Source organism: Martes martes (genome assembly GCF_963455335.1).
Source record: "Martes martes genome assembly, chromosome: 3".
Taxonomy (NCBI): Eukaryota; Metazoa; Chordata; class Mammalia; order Carnivora; family Mustelidae; genus Martes; species Martes martes.
Genome location: NC_137890.1, coordinates 157,901,504 through 157,918,311, shown reverse-complemented (window position 1 = coordinate 157,918,311; position 16,808 = coordinate 157,901,504). Strand labels below are relative to the sequence as shown.

The following is a 16,808-nucleotide window of genomic DNA, read 5'->3' as shown; positions in this document are numbered from 1 at the left end:
TGAAATAGAGAACAAGGGAAGAGTATCAGGCATTAGGGCAAGATCATGAGTTCTGTTTTCGATTGTGTTAGCTTTGAGGTGCCTTGAGACATTCAAGTGGAGACATTTCAAGTGGGCTCTTGAATGTACTAGTAAGAGAACTGGATTAGAGATAGGAATCTGTGAGGTATCTGCATTGAGGTGTTAATTAAAGCTGTGGGTGTGGATGACATCACTTGGGAGAGATGATAGAATGAGAAGAATAGACCTTGTACCCTGCCTTGAGGGATTCCCAATATTTAAATGGCCTCGTCGAGAGGAATGAGTCAACAGGGAGGCAAAAGGAGCAACCAGGGAGACAGGCAGGAAAAATTAGGGTGGTGGTGAGTCATAGAGGACAAGGGAGGAGCAGTTTTAAAAGAAGGGTGTAATCAACACCTTCAGCTGCTGCCAAGAGCTAACATGTACTAAAGACAGAGAATTGTATTTCCTGGCAGGGCAGGTCTTTGGTGAGTGGCTAAAAGCTGTAAAGTACTAGGTGGAGAAGCCCCATGGGACTGGGCTGGGAGGGACCAGGAGAAGATGTGGACTATAGCACACACAGGTGGATGCTTTTTAGACGTTTGCTTAGGGTGAGCAGTAGTAGGAAAGGGCTCTGGGGTTGGCCAAGGGAGAGTTTATTTGATTTTGTTAATGGGAGTCTTGATCATATTTGAAACTGATTGGGGAGAAAAAATCAAGTGAGAAGGAGTTGGCTGTATGAGGAGGTGAGAAAACAGACAAGTGAGTTCCTCAGAAAGCCAGAGGGTTTCCATAAGTAGCCCACTAACTGATTTCCTTGAATTCCCTACAATCCATTCTCCATATCACAAGGATCTGCATAAGCAGGTGAGTACAGTGGTTAGCAGATAGGGGAATGCCTTTGATGTCCCACCCCTCCTCCCCAGCCCATAATACAGGTGACAATACCATCTTCTCAGTGGGAAGAAGAGGGCTTTACATGTGGGTCCAGGTTGCCTTTCATCTAAGAAATACCATAAGTTGCTTTCCATTTCCTGGCTTCTCCCCCTTTTTTAATAGCTTTATTGAGATAATTCACACATACCATTCACCCATTTAAAGTGTACATTTCAGTGGTTTTTAGTTTATTCACAGATAATGTGCAACCATAACCACAGTCAATTTTAGAACATTTCATCACTTCAAAAAGAAACCTCCTACCTTTTAGCTATCACCCCCCTCCCTTCTTATCGTCTTTTACTGTCCGAGCATAGAGTGTGGTCTGAATTCAAATCTAAAATCATATCATGATTTCAAAAAAGAGCACATGTAAGCTGAGGCATATGAAAGGTTGCCATGAGCCTCAAAAGTGTGATCTAGCCAGAGATGTACAGGGGGCTGGGCCTACTACTTAGGGTCACTGGTGTTAAATCAGCAGATAACACATTCAGCAGATAACACACTCAGGAAATGCACTAAATGCCAGGTTCTTCCCTGTCAGAGAAAATAGCTTAAGAATAAAGATTAATAAAATGAAATTACAGAAATAACACATGTAATTAGTTTGTAAGAGAACATTTTCTGTTAATAAATGATTTTATATACTTGTCCCCCAAAAGCATATTTTGGGGTACCTAAACTTGGTATGTGGGATGATGAGCTGCTATCAGAAACCTAAGGCATTCACAGAATCGTGCAGTAACAGCTGACCGGAGAAGGTAAAGCTTCTGCAGACCACTGATACTGAAGAAGTTCTGCATGGGATTGCTAGGATCATCTTAAACATTTCGAAAAGAAAATCCTAGTCATCAGAAACCAGCACAGGCTTAGGGAAAAGGTCATAGCAAATTAACTTAATTTCATTGTCTTAAATTCAAGAAATGTGGAAGAAATAGTATATAGTTGACCCTTGAACGGGGGTAAGGGACACAGACTCCCCACACAGTCAGAAATCCACATAAAACTTTCAACTCCCCCAGAACTTCACTACTGGTAGCCTGCTGCTGACTGTAAGCCCTGCAGATAACATCAGCAGTCACCACATTTTGTATGTTACATGTATCGTATAGTGTATTCTTACCATAAAGTCACAGAGAGGAAAGAAAATGTTACTAAGAAAACCATAAGGAAGAGCAGGGGCACCTGGGTAGCTCAGTGAGTTAAACCTCTGCCTTCAACTCAGGTCATAATCTCAGGTTCCTGGGGTGGAGCCTCACTTCAGGCTCTCTGCTCAGCAGGGAGCCTGCTTCCCCCTCTCTCTCTTCCTGCCTCTCTGCCTACTTGTGATCTCTCTCTCTCTGTCAAATAAGTAAATTAAAATCTTAAAAAGAAAGAAAATTATAAGGAAGAGCAAATACTTTTCTAGTACTGTCCTGTAAAAAAAAAAAATGGGTGTATAAGTGGACTAGCACAGTTCAGACCCTTGTTGTTCAAGGGTCAAGTGTTATTTTATCCAGGTGTTTAACAAAAAGCCTTTTGAGGGGCACCTCGGTGGCTCAGTTGTTGGGCACCTGCCTTCGACTCAGGATATGATCCCAGGGTTCTGGGGTCGAGCCCCACATCGGGCTCCCTGCTCAGCGGGAAGCCTGCTTCTCCCTCTCCCCTTGCTTGTGTTTCCTCTCTCACTGTTTCTCTCCCTGTCAGATAAATAAATAAAATCTCTTTAAAAAAAAATAAGCCTTCTGAATATGATTTGGAAATAGGTTTATATGTAAGTGGCTGAGTGACCATGCCCAAAGATTATGAGTAGATCGTTCATGAAAAGAACATGATGATTCAAAGGCATAATGGTAGGTTCCATTCAGAGTTATCTCCTTTTCGGTGTTTTGGTTGATGATTGAGGCCGTGGGAGGTATACTTATCAAATTTGCAGGTAATGCAGATATGAGAGTGATAGCTGGTATGTTGGATGTCCTTCAGAATCCAGAAATAACCTCCACAGTGTTGAACAGTGGGCTGTTAATGAGGTTAAATTAAATAGTGGGAGGAGTTGAAGCCTTCATTGCAGGGTCACTCAAAGACCTGGCTTCAAATGAATTATATGATTTAATTGCAAAAATTCTTAATGGTAACCTCAGGCTACATTAACGTTTATGACATTTATAGGGAAGTCGTGGTCTAGTGTCTTCTACATCTTTCCATCCTAGGTGGGACTGGAACATTAGCCCTACCTTTCTTAAAGGAATTGTTTCGGAGGCTGAGAGGAGGTTTTCTGGAGTAGATCCAGGCAGGCTGCTCCCTGATTTGGGGTGTGTCTTTGCACACTTCTCTCCGCTCTGGTATTCCGCCTTGCGGATTCCCAGCTGTCTCCGCAAGGCCTGGAGACCGCCTGTTGTGCCTGCCTTCCCCCTCCCTGTGCAGTGGCCCGGAAACTCTCCAGGCGGCAAGCTGGGGCAATTGTGAATTTTTCATTTGTTCCCCTTCTCATGAGGGTCACTGTCCTGTGCTGTCTGAAGTTCAGTGTTTTAAATGTAGTGTTTCATATAATAAATTCCCCTATTTTTTCATCTTTTTCATGGGGGAAGGTAGAGCGGGCTCCTGTTCCTCTCTTAACCGGAAGTGGAGGCTCTTTGGTGATTATTTATTGCTAATATTTTAATTCAGCATCCAAAGCCGCCTTCTGCTGTCATTTCCTTGTTCCCGCCACGCTTTCCTCAGACAGACTCTGTGCTTCTCCCCTCACTCATCCCCACCGCATGCCATTCCTTTCCCTCAGTCTCTTCTTTCCTCGTTCTTGCTCGTTCTTGCTCGTCAGTGGCTCTCCATTCTCAGGGTCAGCCCAGCAGCCTCTTCCATGTCCTTTCCCTCTCACGGGAGGCAGAACTGAACCTTCTCTCTCTGTTCTGCTCCTGCCATCCTAACACAGTTTTTCGGCATTCCAGTGTACCTGTTGTCACTCTGCTGGCCTTCCCTCCGCCACACGTGTGTCAGTCCTCACATGTGTGCACACACGCATGTGCTCAGCTCCTGAGGGCCAGCACGGGCCGGGCCTGCCCAAGTGTCTCTCACGGAGTTTTGGGGATATTATATGGAGAGAAGGTGTGTAACAAATGGACAGATGCCGTACATGGTTTCGTAAAGGAGTTGTTTTTCTCCTCTCCCCCACATCAGGCCACCGAAGAAGTTTCCAAAAATCTGGTCGCCATGAAGGAGATCCTATATGGCACGAACGAGAAGGAGCCGCAGACAGAGGCCGTGGCGCAGCTGGCGCAGGAGCTGTATAACAGTGGGCTCCTGGGCACGCTGGTAGCCGACCTGCAGCTCATTGACTTTGAGGTGAGAAGCCGCTTTCTTCCTTTGCAGGCGCGCTACCTTCCTCGTGGTCCTTTTCCTTGTGTTCTCTCCTTTGAAAGATCCCAAGATTCCATCAGGCTCTTGGCTGCAGGGTTCCTGCCTTGTGAGCGGGCGCCAGCTGCCTGCCCCATGAGCGGAGCCGGGCAAGGGTGCAGGGCCGCCTCTTCTCTCCCCACACTGTGTGTGAAGTTTCTTAGGTATTCGTTGTGTCCTTTTGTTTACATTATATTTAATAAAGAGCTGCTGCTTTATGTAATTCACTGGCTTGGGTTCTCAAGGAGTCAACAATCTAAAGAAGACTAGAATTTCTGGCTTCTCTTGAAAATTTCGACTCTGGCAACGTTGAGTCTGCAAAGCCTACCTGGCCTCTCAGCTGGAACGGAGCAGCTCCCACCCCGTGGCATGCTGGGGTGTGCTGCACACAGCAGCTTGCTTTTCTGTCTCAGGGCCTGCTTCACCCAGCTGTGGCTCCTGCCTGGCCCTGGGAGGCGTTTGATATTACTGTCCAAGCTTATACAGCTGATTCGTGCCACGTCAGATGTTCAGTGAATTTAACAGTGACAGTAATGGTCCTTGATTCCAGTCTGAAAGGTAGTTTGAGAAGTCTATATATGGTAATGAAGGGCTCTAGCATGGGTATGAGCAGGTTCCTCTGAGTCTTTGTCATGGGTGTGCTTTGTTTTAAGCCCAGGGTTTATCGTCCTGAGTGATCAGTTCGATATCTGTCCAGGTGCTTGAAAAACCAGGGGAGAGGATTGCAGACGGGTAATCAGATCCAACTTGGGAGAGCAATGGGAGGGTGTGGTTCATAGGTTACTTGAATATAATTTTAATACTAAAGGACAATAAAAATTTACTTCTGTAGAACAGATGATAAAGTTACTTCCCATGTATATAGATGATATCATGTATTTTTAATAGTGTATCAAATTCCACCAAAAGCAATTTCTATTTCCTCTGCAAAATTGGGAATGCAGTGTTCCTTCTGCTTTGTCCACCCATCTCATTCCCTGACCTGGACACTGAATTTAATATTCATTTGAGACTTAAATTTAATAGCAGTGTGTGCCCTTGAGGTGTATTCTTAGAGATTGCCATTGCTTTTCCTGACCTAGCGCAGGGCCCAGGATGGTCTCTGGCACTGGATAGCTCTCATTTCACTTACTCTCCTGCAAGCTTGTCAGCCTCATACCAGGTGGCCATTCTGAAAAATCTCAGGGGTTTGTTTTCCATGTGTTAATTTCTTGTGCAGTTTTCTGATTATAAAGTTCACTGTATAGCAGTAAAGTCCTTCTACTTTAGTACAGTACGGTTGTATAGTTCTGATCTCTGAACTGCTGCATCTTGTGGTACTTAGAGCCTTCATTATTAATCTATATAAAATCTCTCTGAAGTAGGCCTAGCTTAATAGGGGGATGTCCGCTTGCCATGAAAGCTCTGTTTACAGGATTCTTTCAGTTTTATTATACTAGCAGAAGGCAGCTTCTCTTCCTTCTATCACTATAAAAGGAAATTATATGTATTGTTTACAACACGAGCATTTTATTTGAGGCTGCTTATTCCATATGGGTGGGAATCAGATACCTGAACACTGTAAACATATAGCAGGGTTTTATTTTTCATATCTGAGTCCACATGATCCGAAGGGCTAGAAATGGTTGAAATTATATGCAGTAAGATTTCACTTTGTGAACATAAATTGCTCATGTTAAAAACAGTGTACTACTAAAATGTAGAATTTGGAATTATAAATAAACACGAAAATTTAATATCTGTGAACATTTTAAAGTCAGATATTCAGTCATACTTACAAATATGCAATGCATTAATTTGAGTTTACTTGGGAGGGTGGATGGGCTTTTTGGCGGTTAGTCGGGTAAACATTTTAATGATTGTATTCCTAATAGGGCAAAAAAGACGTGGCTCAAATTTTCAACAATATTCTCAGAAGACAAATTGGTACAAGAACTCCTACTGTTGAATACATCTGCACTCAACAGAATATTTTGTTCATGTTATTGAAAGGGTATGTACAATGTAACAAAATTTATATTCTCAGTTGAAAAATAAAAAGGAAAGATGGTCTTGGGCAAAGACAAGATGGTAAATGTGGGAAAGTATTTTCTCTGTAGTTCAGCCAGTTCATTTTTCCATACATCTTAACACATTTCCCTCCTTAAAATTCAGCCAATGAGCTAAACTCCCATATGGGAGTTAAAAGGTAGGTGAATCATGAGCCCTTAAATTCTCAAATCCTATACAACTGAAGGAAAAAAGTCTTCTGTGGTCTTACCTCTAGTCCTTAGATTTTGAAAGGTTTTCTGAACTATCCGTTAAATGATATGTTTAAAGACGTCTTCTTTGGACAGACCTGCACACTGTGAGGCAGTAGAAGCTGCCTGGGAAGTAGAGCTCAGGTGCTGTATAGCTTATCTGTGTTGTGTCAACAAAGGACATGTTTATGAAGTCTGCCCTTTGCTTTTTACCTGTGTGTGTCCACTCACTAACCCATTTAGTTGGTAACTCACCTTGCATCTTCCTGGAATGAATGACTGGGCTGATAAGCGGGCATTTATGGTAGTGTGATAGTATCAGCAAACAAACAAAAACCAAAAAAGCCTGAAAACTTCAAAACAAAAGAAAACAAATCCTCTTCTCCCTCAGGAGTGAGCCTCCCTGATTGGCAAGGTCACCCCCTGTCGTTTCGCACAAGAGTTGTTTGCCAGCTCTGGGTCTGTTGTGCATCTGTTTGTCCCAGCATTGGTGCTGTTCTATTAAATTGGCGGACAAGCGTTTTACTGGCATCACGGTTGGCGTGAATCAGCTTGCTCTCCTACCCCTCACTTTATAGCTTGCCTCCCTCTGATTCATATCTCTGCGGTTTAACACTTCCCCCAAGTTCAGACTTGTTTAGACAGAGCGTGAGTCAGTGCATGTGTTTGATGCCAGCATTCTATTTCCTTCTTTCTATTTCTAAATATCTATGTTGCTTCTTCAGATGTTGCCATACAAAACTTTTGGCATCTAATTTTTTGTTGTTACCAATCCAGAGTTGCGTGTGTAAACATGTAGTGAGTAGTTTGAAAATTTGGTGTTCTTAGAGCACCTTCCAGATGCCTTTGTGTATTTTTAAACCGAGTATTTCCTTTTCCATAGAAAGCAGTGGTTATTAAAATCTGTAAATTAGTTTGCCTATATTTTCACTTGAAAGTAGCCAGAGGTGTGAGATAAGTATTGTTAAACATCATGTAAAGTGAGAATTTTAAGGTACAATTTAAAGAAGAATTGAAAGCTCTCATGTGAGCAGGCCAGAGCAGAAAACTCAGTGAGGGGGCAGAAGCCTAGAAAATGCAGCTGGTATTGGTCTCCCCTTTTTAGCCTTTAAAGCAGAAAATGTGCAGAAAGCTGGAGGGAAGAAAATAACCAGCCTTTTCCTACCCCTTCCCCAGCTCTGCCTGTCACTAACCTCCTGTCACTCTTACTTGTAGCCTTTGCCTCCTCCTCTCCCTCCTTACACACAACAGTGCTTCAGTACGCATCCCTAGGATTTTAGACATAAATGTCCGAGGATTTGTTTTGTACCATAGTTGTGATACCACATACAAACCCAATGTTATCTTATACTCAGTGTTCAGATGTCCTGGATTTTCACCCACAAAGTGCCATTTTTCAGTTAGTTTGTTTAAATCCAGTTCCAAGCAAGGTCCACAAACTGAATTTGGTTCATATGACTCTTATGCCTTCTCTTTTCTTTCTTTCTTTCTGTCTTTCTTTCTTTCTTTTTTTTTTTTCTAATACCATTTACCTGTTGAAGCAACTGGGTCATTTGTTCTATAGAAAAATGACATATTTTGGATTTTGCATCCCTGTGGTTTCATTTAGTGTGTTTCTTTGTCCTCTGTTCTTTTAAATTGGTGAACTAGTCATTATGAACTTAAATCTGGGGGTAGGGGAAGTTTCCATATATTTGATGTATTTCAGTCCATTGCAGTCATTATGTCCAGATTTTTATATCCACATTGTGTCATCATTGGGCCATTGGGAAGCTCCTTCAAGTTGGTACTCATGTCCTTTTGGCGAGACCCTGTTAGTCTTTGACTGCTTCATGCTTTCTGGCACAAGATGTCCCTTGCTCATTTTGTACGGGTTCCTGCCCCAGACGTGGAAACAGCCATTTCCTCAAGGAATCTTGCAAGTTCCCGTTTAAGATTTCTGTACCTTAGTTCGTGAGTTGAGACAGTTTGCATGCAATGTGACCACCTGCATAGGCTGGAAGTACTTTGTTGTTAGACATCAGGGAGAGACTTCTGCTGCTGGTGTCCGTGTGTGCTTGAACGTAATCTTGTTGCTAGCGTTCAAAGGCATCTGGAGGCAGTAGTTTTTCCTCTGGTGACTTGACGTTGATGTGTTTTCCTCCCTAGTGCTAACAGGTTGTGCAGCATAACTGTCTGCCCTGTACTCAATGGTTTATGGCTTAATCATTTAAGACAAGCTTGACAAACCACCATCAAAACCTGCCCAACTTGTTGTACCAAACTGTCTTACTCTTGTCTTTCTAGTCTCCTGATTATTAAATTAAGGTCAGTGAAGGTGAATTGTACGATCAGCCATTTTGTGAGCAGACATTTTCAGGACTGAAGCGCTGGTCAGCATTCTAGTTGCTGGGCCACAACGTGATACAGAAGAGTCATTTGGATCTTCTTGAAGCTCCGTGATGAACCTGTGTACAACAGAGGGATACCAGTGCTAGAGAATGAGTAGTATTGTAGGATTTCAGGGGAGGCAGTGTTTAGTCAGTGAGGCTCAAGGGTTGATAAAAGAGGTGAGACTAATGATTGGAGTTCCAAAGGTTTGGAATTTGCATAGTTAGGAAAAAGGAGATTGGGTCCAGGGATAGGAATGAACATAGTGATGGGCAGCAATAAGGAAATAGGAGTGAGTGCTTGATGGCAGAGTGGGAGAGGACGTTGTACAGTAGGAACAGATCTCATGAGGGGAAGCCTGGGCATTAAGCCCAGAAATTTGTCTTTATTTGATTAGCAAGTAGAAATCATTTGGAACTCCTGAACTGGAGATGCTATTGATACCCTTGTGTGTTGGGTAAATGGGTTAAGACACAGCTTAAACAAAGATCTGGTCAGGGAGCTCCTGCTTTTCTCTAGGGGAGAGTTAATGCAACAGTGGGGATGGATGAAAAGAAATGAAACTAAAATATTTCAGAGAAGTCTCATTAAAAAGGATGGGTGGTGGTGACACCAAAGATGGGAAGGTTTGGATGTGCTGAAAGGGGAAAGGTATAAACTGTTCTGTCCAATGCAGTACCTCCTAAACACACTCCATCATTTTGCTTTAAATCAATTTAAATTAAATAACATTTAGAATTCAGTCCCTCTGTCAGGCTAGCCAGATTTCAAGTGCTCACTAGCCACATGTGACTAGCAGTAACTACCACAGTGGACAGCACAGGTATAGAACACTTACATTATCAGATGAGAAAGTTCTGGAAGACCTGTTTTAGACCTGGGTATCTGAAACAAAATCGTGGCGCCAAGTTATAAAAATGAGGAAGCAGGGGAGGGCGGCTATTTTGTGGAGGGAGATGAGATTTGAATTTAGATATGTAGTGCTTCTGGTAGACCTTTAACTGAAGTTGTCCAGAGGCAACAGAAAATGCCTAACTAGAGTTCAGGAGCAGACCTGAGTAGGGGAATTGTGGAGTCATGGTGAGAGCCATGAAAGTGTACGGGCAATCACTGGTCAGCTGGCGAGAAATAGGAACGGTCTAAGGGGTAGAAAGGAGAACTGAGAGAGCCTTTTCTTTTCCTTTTTCAAAGACAGAGATGCAAAGGTTGGCAGTGTGGGGACACTAAGTAGGGATAGAACTGACGTTGTGAGAAAAGTTTCTTTTAGCCAGGAAGAGGTCTTTCACAAGTAGAACGTTGGGAAATCCAACGAGTGCGGGAGGGTTGAGGAGCCGGTACGTGGGAAAGACACAAAGCCGGTGCATGCAGCCCAAAAGGCGGTGGAGGGTTCGAGGGCTGTCCACGAGGCTGGACCCCCGTCAGAAGGGACCAGGCAGCGCAGCTGAGAGGAAAATGGGGCTCCTTCCTGATCGAGGTGAGACACAACCGTGTGTGCTTGACTAATGCCGGGGTATCCCCAGCACCCACCAGGGGAGTCCTCCAGGGCTCCTTGACAAGCAGACTGTGACCTCCTCAGATCAGGCTTTCAACTTTGTAGGGTTCACGTTGCCAAGAGTCTTAAAGGTTCTGTTTTGACTACTATATTGAAACAATGAAGTATAAATGCTGTATATTTGATACACTGTTTTGGATATCAAAATGCTGTTTTGGATACTAGGAATTAGAGAAACCATTTTGTTTCATAATGGTTTTTGGTTCAGCTTTTGGCTTTTCTGAAGTCTTAAGAGCACTACACGTAAATCTTACCCCTATTTGGAGGTGTGACCCTAAATACTTCTCTAAACTTTTAGCTAAAATATGACATTTATTTATTATTTATTTATTGTCATTTTTCTTTGGTTTGAAGCATTTGTCACCAGCTAGTGTGTGCGTGCCCTCTAGAGTAACTTCCCCTGAGCAGTAACCTGCTCTGGTCACTTAATTAGGACACATCTGAAACTTCCTGTTCTAAAAATTTGAGCTGTTCAGTGTTGGAGTTTTAAAACAGCAATCATGGTTTGTTCTCTTTTTGTAGGTATGAATCTCCAGAAATAGCTCTAAATTGTGGAATAATGTTGAGAGAATGCATCAGACATGAACCACTTGCAAAAATCATTTTGTGGTCAGAACAATTTTATGATTTCTTCAGATATGTCGAAATGTCAACATTTGACATAGCGTCAGATGCATTTGCCACATTCAAGGTAACATAAAACTATAGAATTCTAAATACACTTGTAAGTGATTAACTGGTTTGCTGTTTTTTCCCTGAATCTCTAAGCTCCAAGTCTATACACGGCTGCCCTCTAGCGGGAAGAGAGAAGATATGTTTTATGTGAGTCTCTGTGACTTAGGTGTATGCTGTGGAGTCACCGCTTAAAAGGGGTGGATGAGTTTGACTGTAAGCTCTCTAAGTGTGGTCGGTGTGATCAAAAGTATACTTTTCTGTTAAATTACCCATTAGGTGTGGTATATTGATACATGAACATCTAACAAACAGGTTTTACTCCTGTGTTGGAACATACTATAGTAGTTTCTTTGGTTAAACACCAGACAAAGTAGTTGTCTTCTGTTCAGGGGCGTGCTAATTTGGAATAGGTACGTCTTCAAGTACTAGAACCACAATCAGGACAGAGATTTCCACGTTTTGGACAGCCCCAAGGGAACGATAGGCTGAGCTCTCCTACCTCATGCTCATGCCAAAGCTTATTTGTCAAATGTTTGGGGGAAAGAGAGCAGAATCACCTGCACTATCCAAATTACTCTGTAGCCTCTCTTTCCTGTATACCTCATCTCCCTGTTGTATATTCGTATAAACTAAATACATATCTGATACAATACCACTGTACAATGTGTGCATTTTTGTTTTGAATTGCAAGGTTCTGTGCTGTTTACGGTACATAAAGCAGCAATATTTATTAGCGTTCTTCACAATGAAAGTAAGCTTTTAGATGTTACATTCCCTTATATAAAATGTCTGCCCTCCTAAGTGAATATTTACTGCTACTTTAATCAGAATTTAATATAGTAACCTGCGGACTACTTTGCTCAGAAACCATGAACACTGTTTTAGTGAGAAGTAGCCACTTCTCTTGTGAGGGTTTGGTTTTATGACGATAAAGAACCCTTGAGATAATGAGCACACGCCTTGGTTCCTGGGTAAAATTTGTCCCTTACGGTGAATGAACACTCTTAAAACAGGATGAAAACCTGGGGAGCTGGCCATTAGGGTTTCTCATGGAACGAGAATAAGGTAATAGTGTGAGAGGTGCCCAAGGATTTATTTCCTGGAAACCATTAAAGAGGATATCAGAAGCCTTAGGTAAGATCTCAGATATTTTTATGTCAATGTACAAAACAAAATGAATTCGAATTCGGGTTTATAACAGAGCCACAAATGTGATGTTTTTTGTGTCCCTGCATTTTGGGGCTAGGACTCATACTTAGGATGTATCGGTGGAAGGGGATACCCCATTCAAAAGCAGCAGGCCTGTTTCGGAGAGAGGTACGGTAGCCCCGTGTTGGGAAGAGATCTGTGCGGAAAGCAAGCCACGAGCTGAGGGCGGCCACTGTGGGAGAGGCAGGTGGGGGGAGAGCAGAGAAGCGCACATCAGTGCCTGACCCAGGAGGGCCCACAGGTGAGAGAGCCTTGTTTACATGGGCTGGCAGGGTGAGGCACAGTCTCTAACCATCTTCATTGGCCTTGCCGATAATTTCATGATCAGCCCTCAGTTAGGGCTGCTGCTTGGAGTTACATTCTCACCAGGGAGAAAGCAGTGGTGGGAATCCCTGTGGGGAAGCTGCCCTGTCAGGTCACATTAGCCAGAGAGGGAGAGACTGGGCAGCGCCTGGCAGGTAGGTCTACTGAGGAAGGGAAGCTTTCTAGCACAGTGCAGGTTGCCAAGGGTGGACTGTGGAAGAGGCGTGCTGAGAACCTGCCCTGGCCTGTGTCTCTCAGCCCCTCCTGACCACATGGCAAGGGAGGAGCCCTTTCAAGAGACCCCTGAACAGAGAGCTCTCCCAAGAGACCAAATCAAGGAGAGTCCAAACCAAGACAGCATGGGAGAGAGCAAGCAACACAGAGCTGTCAGGCAGACCTTCCCTCCCCACCCTTCCTAGAAGGAACCCGGGTCAGTGCAGGGACAGTCTCACACTTCCTGCCGGAGGACTCTCCTCTCCTCATTTGCTCATATCCTCTTTGAGAGACTGTTTGTGTCATGGAAAAAGGAGGCTAGATCTATGGCTTGCACCATCCTTGAAGAATATGATCAGACCCATGTCTCCAGAAAACGCACCCTGCACATAAAAACTGTCAGACAAATGCAGCTCATCCATAAACCTGAATTTAGAGTCTGTGGAACAGGTGCTGAGTCTCAAAAGGAAATTAAAACTACCTGCTCCAGGGGCACCTGACTGGCTCAGTCGGAAGAGTATGTGACTCTTGATTTCGGGGTCGTGAGTTTGAGCCCCATGTTGGGTACAGAGGTTACTTAAAAAATAAGTATTTTTTTTTAAAAAAAATCAACAAAACTACCTCCTCTAAATGTGTCCACAACTTGCAGCTTGAATGAATATGTACTAAGATAGTAAATCAGTGGCCAAATGTTGTTCATGTTTTGTTTTTTGAGGACTTAAGGAGATGGGGGAAGGGGCATCAGAAGGCCAACAAATATATTTCCAATTTTTCCAGAGTAAAAGAAGGTAGATTCCCCAGAGAGGCTGGTGGAGCTTGGAGCTTGATGTTATACCTGTGTAAGGTTCTAGAAAGTATTTCTAAAGAGATGATTTCTGAGCATTTTGGAAAGGAAACCATGTACCCACAGCCAGCATGGATTCACGAAGAGTAAGTTCAGTCCTATTAATCTCATAGATGCCAGTAGCTGAGGGGATAAGAGTGTGTGGCTGCCTGGGTTCATTTCCCAGCTCTGCTGTGGATTTAATCTCAAGCTCTTCATCTGTTAAGTTGGAAGTAATAATACTAGTATGTCAAGGTTATTGTGCCTCCACACAGTGTGTGTGCAGAAAACAGTAACTATTAGAATTATCCCTTTATGACCATAAGGATATACTGGATATTGAATAATCATACAGATTTGTTTTTATGGAATCGATGAAAAGAAAGGAGCTAAAGTTTCGGCGTAGTGATTACATCTAAATGAATGCCCTATCCGTAAGGTGCTAGAGAACGGATTTGCCATCACCCCAGAGAGAAATTTCTTGTGGCTTTTCACTGGGCTTTGTCTCAGCCCAGCTGAACATTGTTAATGACTTAGATAAAGGGTGAGGAGGCCTTCTTATCAATTACAAGGTGATAGCTGTGAAGGGAAAGATAGCAAACAGTGGTGATCCTAGAATAAGGCTTCACAGTGATCTGCAGAGGCCATAACGGAACAGGATGATGACTGAGGTCTTCCCCTTGAGAACCCAACTCTAAGGGATGTGGGAATAAGACATAATAATATAGTTAATACTCAGTATAATACTTTCTAAGTGTAATAGTTACTAAAATGTAGGCAATTTCATATCCGACTCAACCATCTCCTTTACAGATAAGGAAACTGGAGTCTAGAAATGTTGGGTGAAGTCAGGCTATAAATGGGGAAGCCAGAATTTGAACCCAGGCAGTCTGCCTCCAGAGCCCACTCTGAGGAAACAAAATTCTGAATCCGTCCTGTAACATTAAACAGTGTGATGCTGCTGCCCCAGAGCTACATGCGACCACATAGTGTCTGACCTAAGGAGCTGACGATGGTCTCACCCCACTATAAGCCATTAAGGTAACAACACATAAATGTGCTCCGTTCCAGGCGCTACACTTTAAGAGGCACATAGACAAATAGATGACTTTCAGAAGACAGTAGATGGTGAGGGGGACTCAGAACCTGTCATGCAAGGAGTGGTTAAAGGAACTTGGACGTATTTAGCCTGGAGAAGAGAAGACTCGGTAGGGACTTGCTGTGAGAGCACCATATGTATGTGAGGTGGGGACCTATAGAAAGTGGGTTAAACCTATTTCTGTCGGCTCTGGCAGTTTCTGGAAATAACCAGGCGATAGGTTTGACTCCAGTGCAGGGAGAACTTTCTAGCACTTAAGAGCTCCAAAGGAGAACCACATAGTTGGGAGAATTGAGTCTTTTGTCTTGGGACATGGTCAAGCACCAAGGAGGAAAACGAGCCACACAACTTGCCAGCGCTCTGTGAAATCGAGCCCGGGATCAGTGGCATTACCTCAGGGACCCCAGGGCCATCTTTGCCACGTAGTGTTTGAGGCCCCAACTTACTAGCTTTTAAGAACCTTTTCAAATTCAGCATACCCTAAAAGTTGGCTGCTCATTCTGCTGGGCTCGGGAGATGACCCCTGCCTTCCTCCCAGTCCTGCCAGGGCCTGGGGTATACTAGAACTTAGATAGGGAAGAAATCAGAGATCCCGCTCCTTCCCCCCATTGCTAGCAGACCCAGCACCTCCTGGTCTGGGACCACATGGCATTCTGGAAATTTTGCAGGTTGCTGACCACTGACTACATAACCTTTCCCCTTTGTCTTCTCTGTTGAGTTCCGTCCCCCACCATGGTTTGAACTCTCCAGAGCTCTTGGCTCTAGCCCCAAGGCTGAGGTTCCTTCTCATCTCTCAGTAGGTAGAGGCTCTGCCCAAGTCCCCCACCTCTTTTCCCTGCTTAGAATCCGCCTTCTTCGGGGCTGGCTCTCAGCAGTTGCTCCTTTCCTACAGATGTGTCACTCCTGTCCAGGCCCTGGTATGTCCTGTTTTGACAAGGAGCTTTCGTCCTGTGCTGCGTTGGGGTTTGGCTCCTACTTCAGCAGTCTCACAGCTCCCCTTCAGTCTCCGACCCCAAGGCTGTGAGATTTGATTCCTAAATTGACAGTAGTTTCCTGAGTTTCCTGGTGTCTTGAAACCAGATGGTGATAGAATCTTCCCCAGATGGCGAGATGTTCGAGTCCCCCTTTTCCTGTCCGGCCCAGCTGTGAGGCTCTTGCTTCTATTTGAGATCTATCCTTCAGAGTACTTTCCTTACTCAGAACTTCAATAAAAATCTGTTGTACCACATATTTAGGACTTTTGCTTTCTAGAGCAATATTTTCTACCTACCTGTCCCTAATATCAACCCCAGTTGAGAGCCACTGTCTTTTAAGACCCCTGGCTTGGGCATTTTCTTCTGTCAGATTACAGCAAAGCCACAAACACTGGGTTCCTTTCGCTGTACTTCCTTATATTGGTCTCTAGGATGACTTAACCACTGAAAAAGTGGAAATGACGCTTACTCTTGCACGGATCCTGACACACTAATCCCTTAATTCGCTTATTCATTTGTTCATTCAGCTCACACCTTGAGCCTGAAGGCCAGCCCCGTGTCAGGCACTGTTTTGTTAGGTGCTGAGGCTCGACAGTGAACGAGACAAACCCTTGCCCTTGTGGCTCTTGCGCGGGGAGGACCACCGTAAACAGACGACAGTAGCATGGAGGAAGAAGGCCTTTAACAAGCATCCTTGATGTATTCGAGGTTTTGTGTACCTCTCTCCCAGATAGCTGACTCCCAGATAACTGGCTCCCCAGGGCCAGTATGCTAAGATAATACAAATTCTCCTTTCCCTCCCCGCCCCTGCCATCTCCTGCCCCATTTGGGGAAACTTCATGGCATTTCTTTTCCAGCTTCTTGAGGATGCTCAAATGTCAGGTTTTCTAATTTTATCGATTTAATACCCAAGGGGAATTTGGAAAAAATTAGATAGTTCTTTCCTGGGCATACAGTACATAACCCTATCCAGCAGTTTGAACACCTGTAAATCTTTGGGGTGGTTAGAAGCCTTCTTAAAAGCATTCTTTGGGGGCGCCTGGGT

The 16,808-nt window shown here is 43.8% G+C and overlaps 1 protein-coding gene across 1 annotated transcript in view; it reads left to right on the top strand.

Annotated features, from left to right (window-relative positions):
* The window catches only part of CAB39 (calcium binding protein 39), an 87,173-nt gene that overhangs the window by 57,622 nt on the left and 12,743 nt on the right, over nucleotides 1-16,808 (top strand). Inside the window, exons 3-5 of the mRNA XM_080799235.1 lie at nucleotides 4,090-4,254; nucleotides 6,180-6,298; nucleotides 10,990-11,158. Coding sequence (XP_080655361.1) covers nucleotides 4,090-4,254; nucleotides 6,180-6,298; nucleotides 10,990-11,158 — 453 coding nt within the window. The remainder of the gene's footprint in view (nucleotides 1-4,089; nucleotides 4,255-6,179; nucleotides 6,299-10,989; nucleotides 11,159-16,808) is intronic.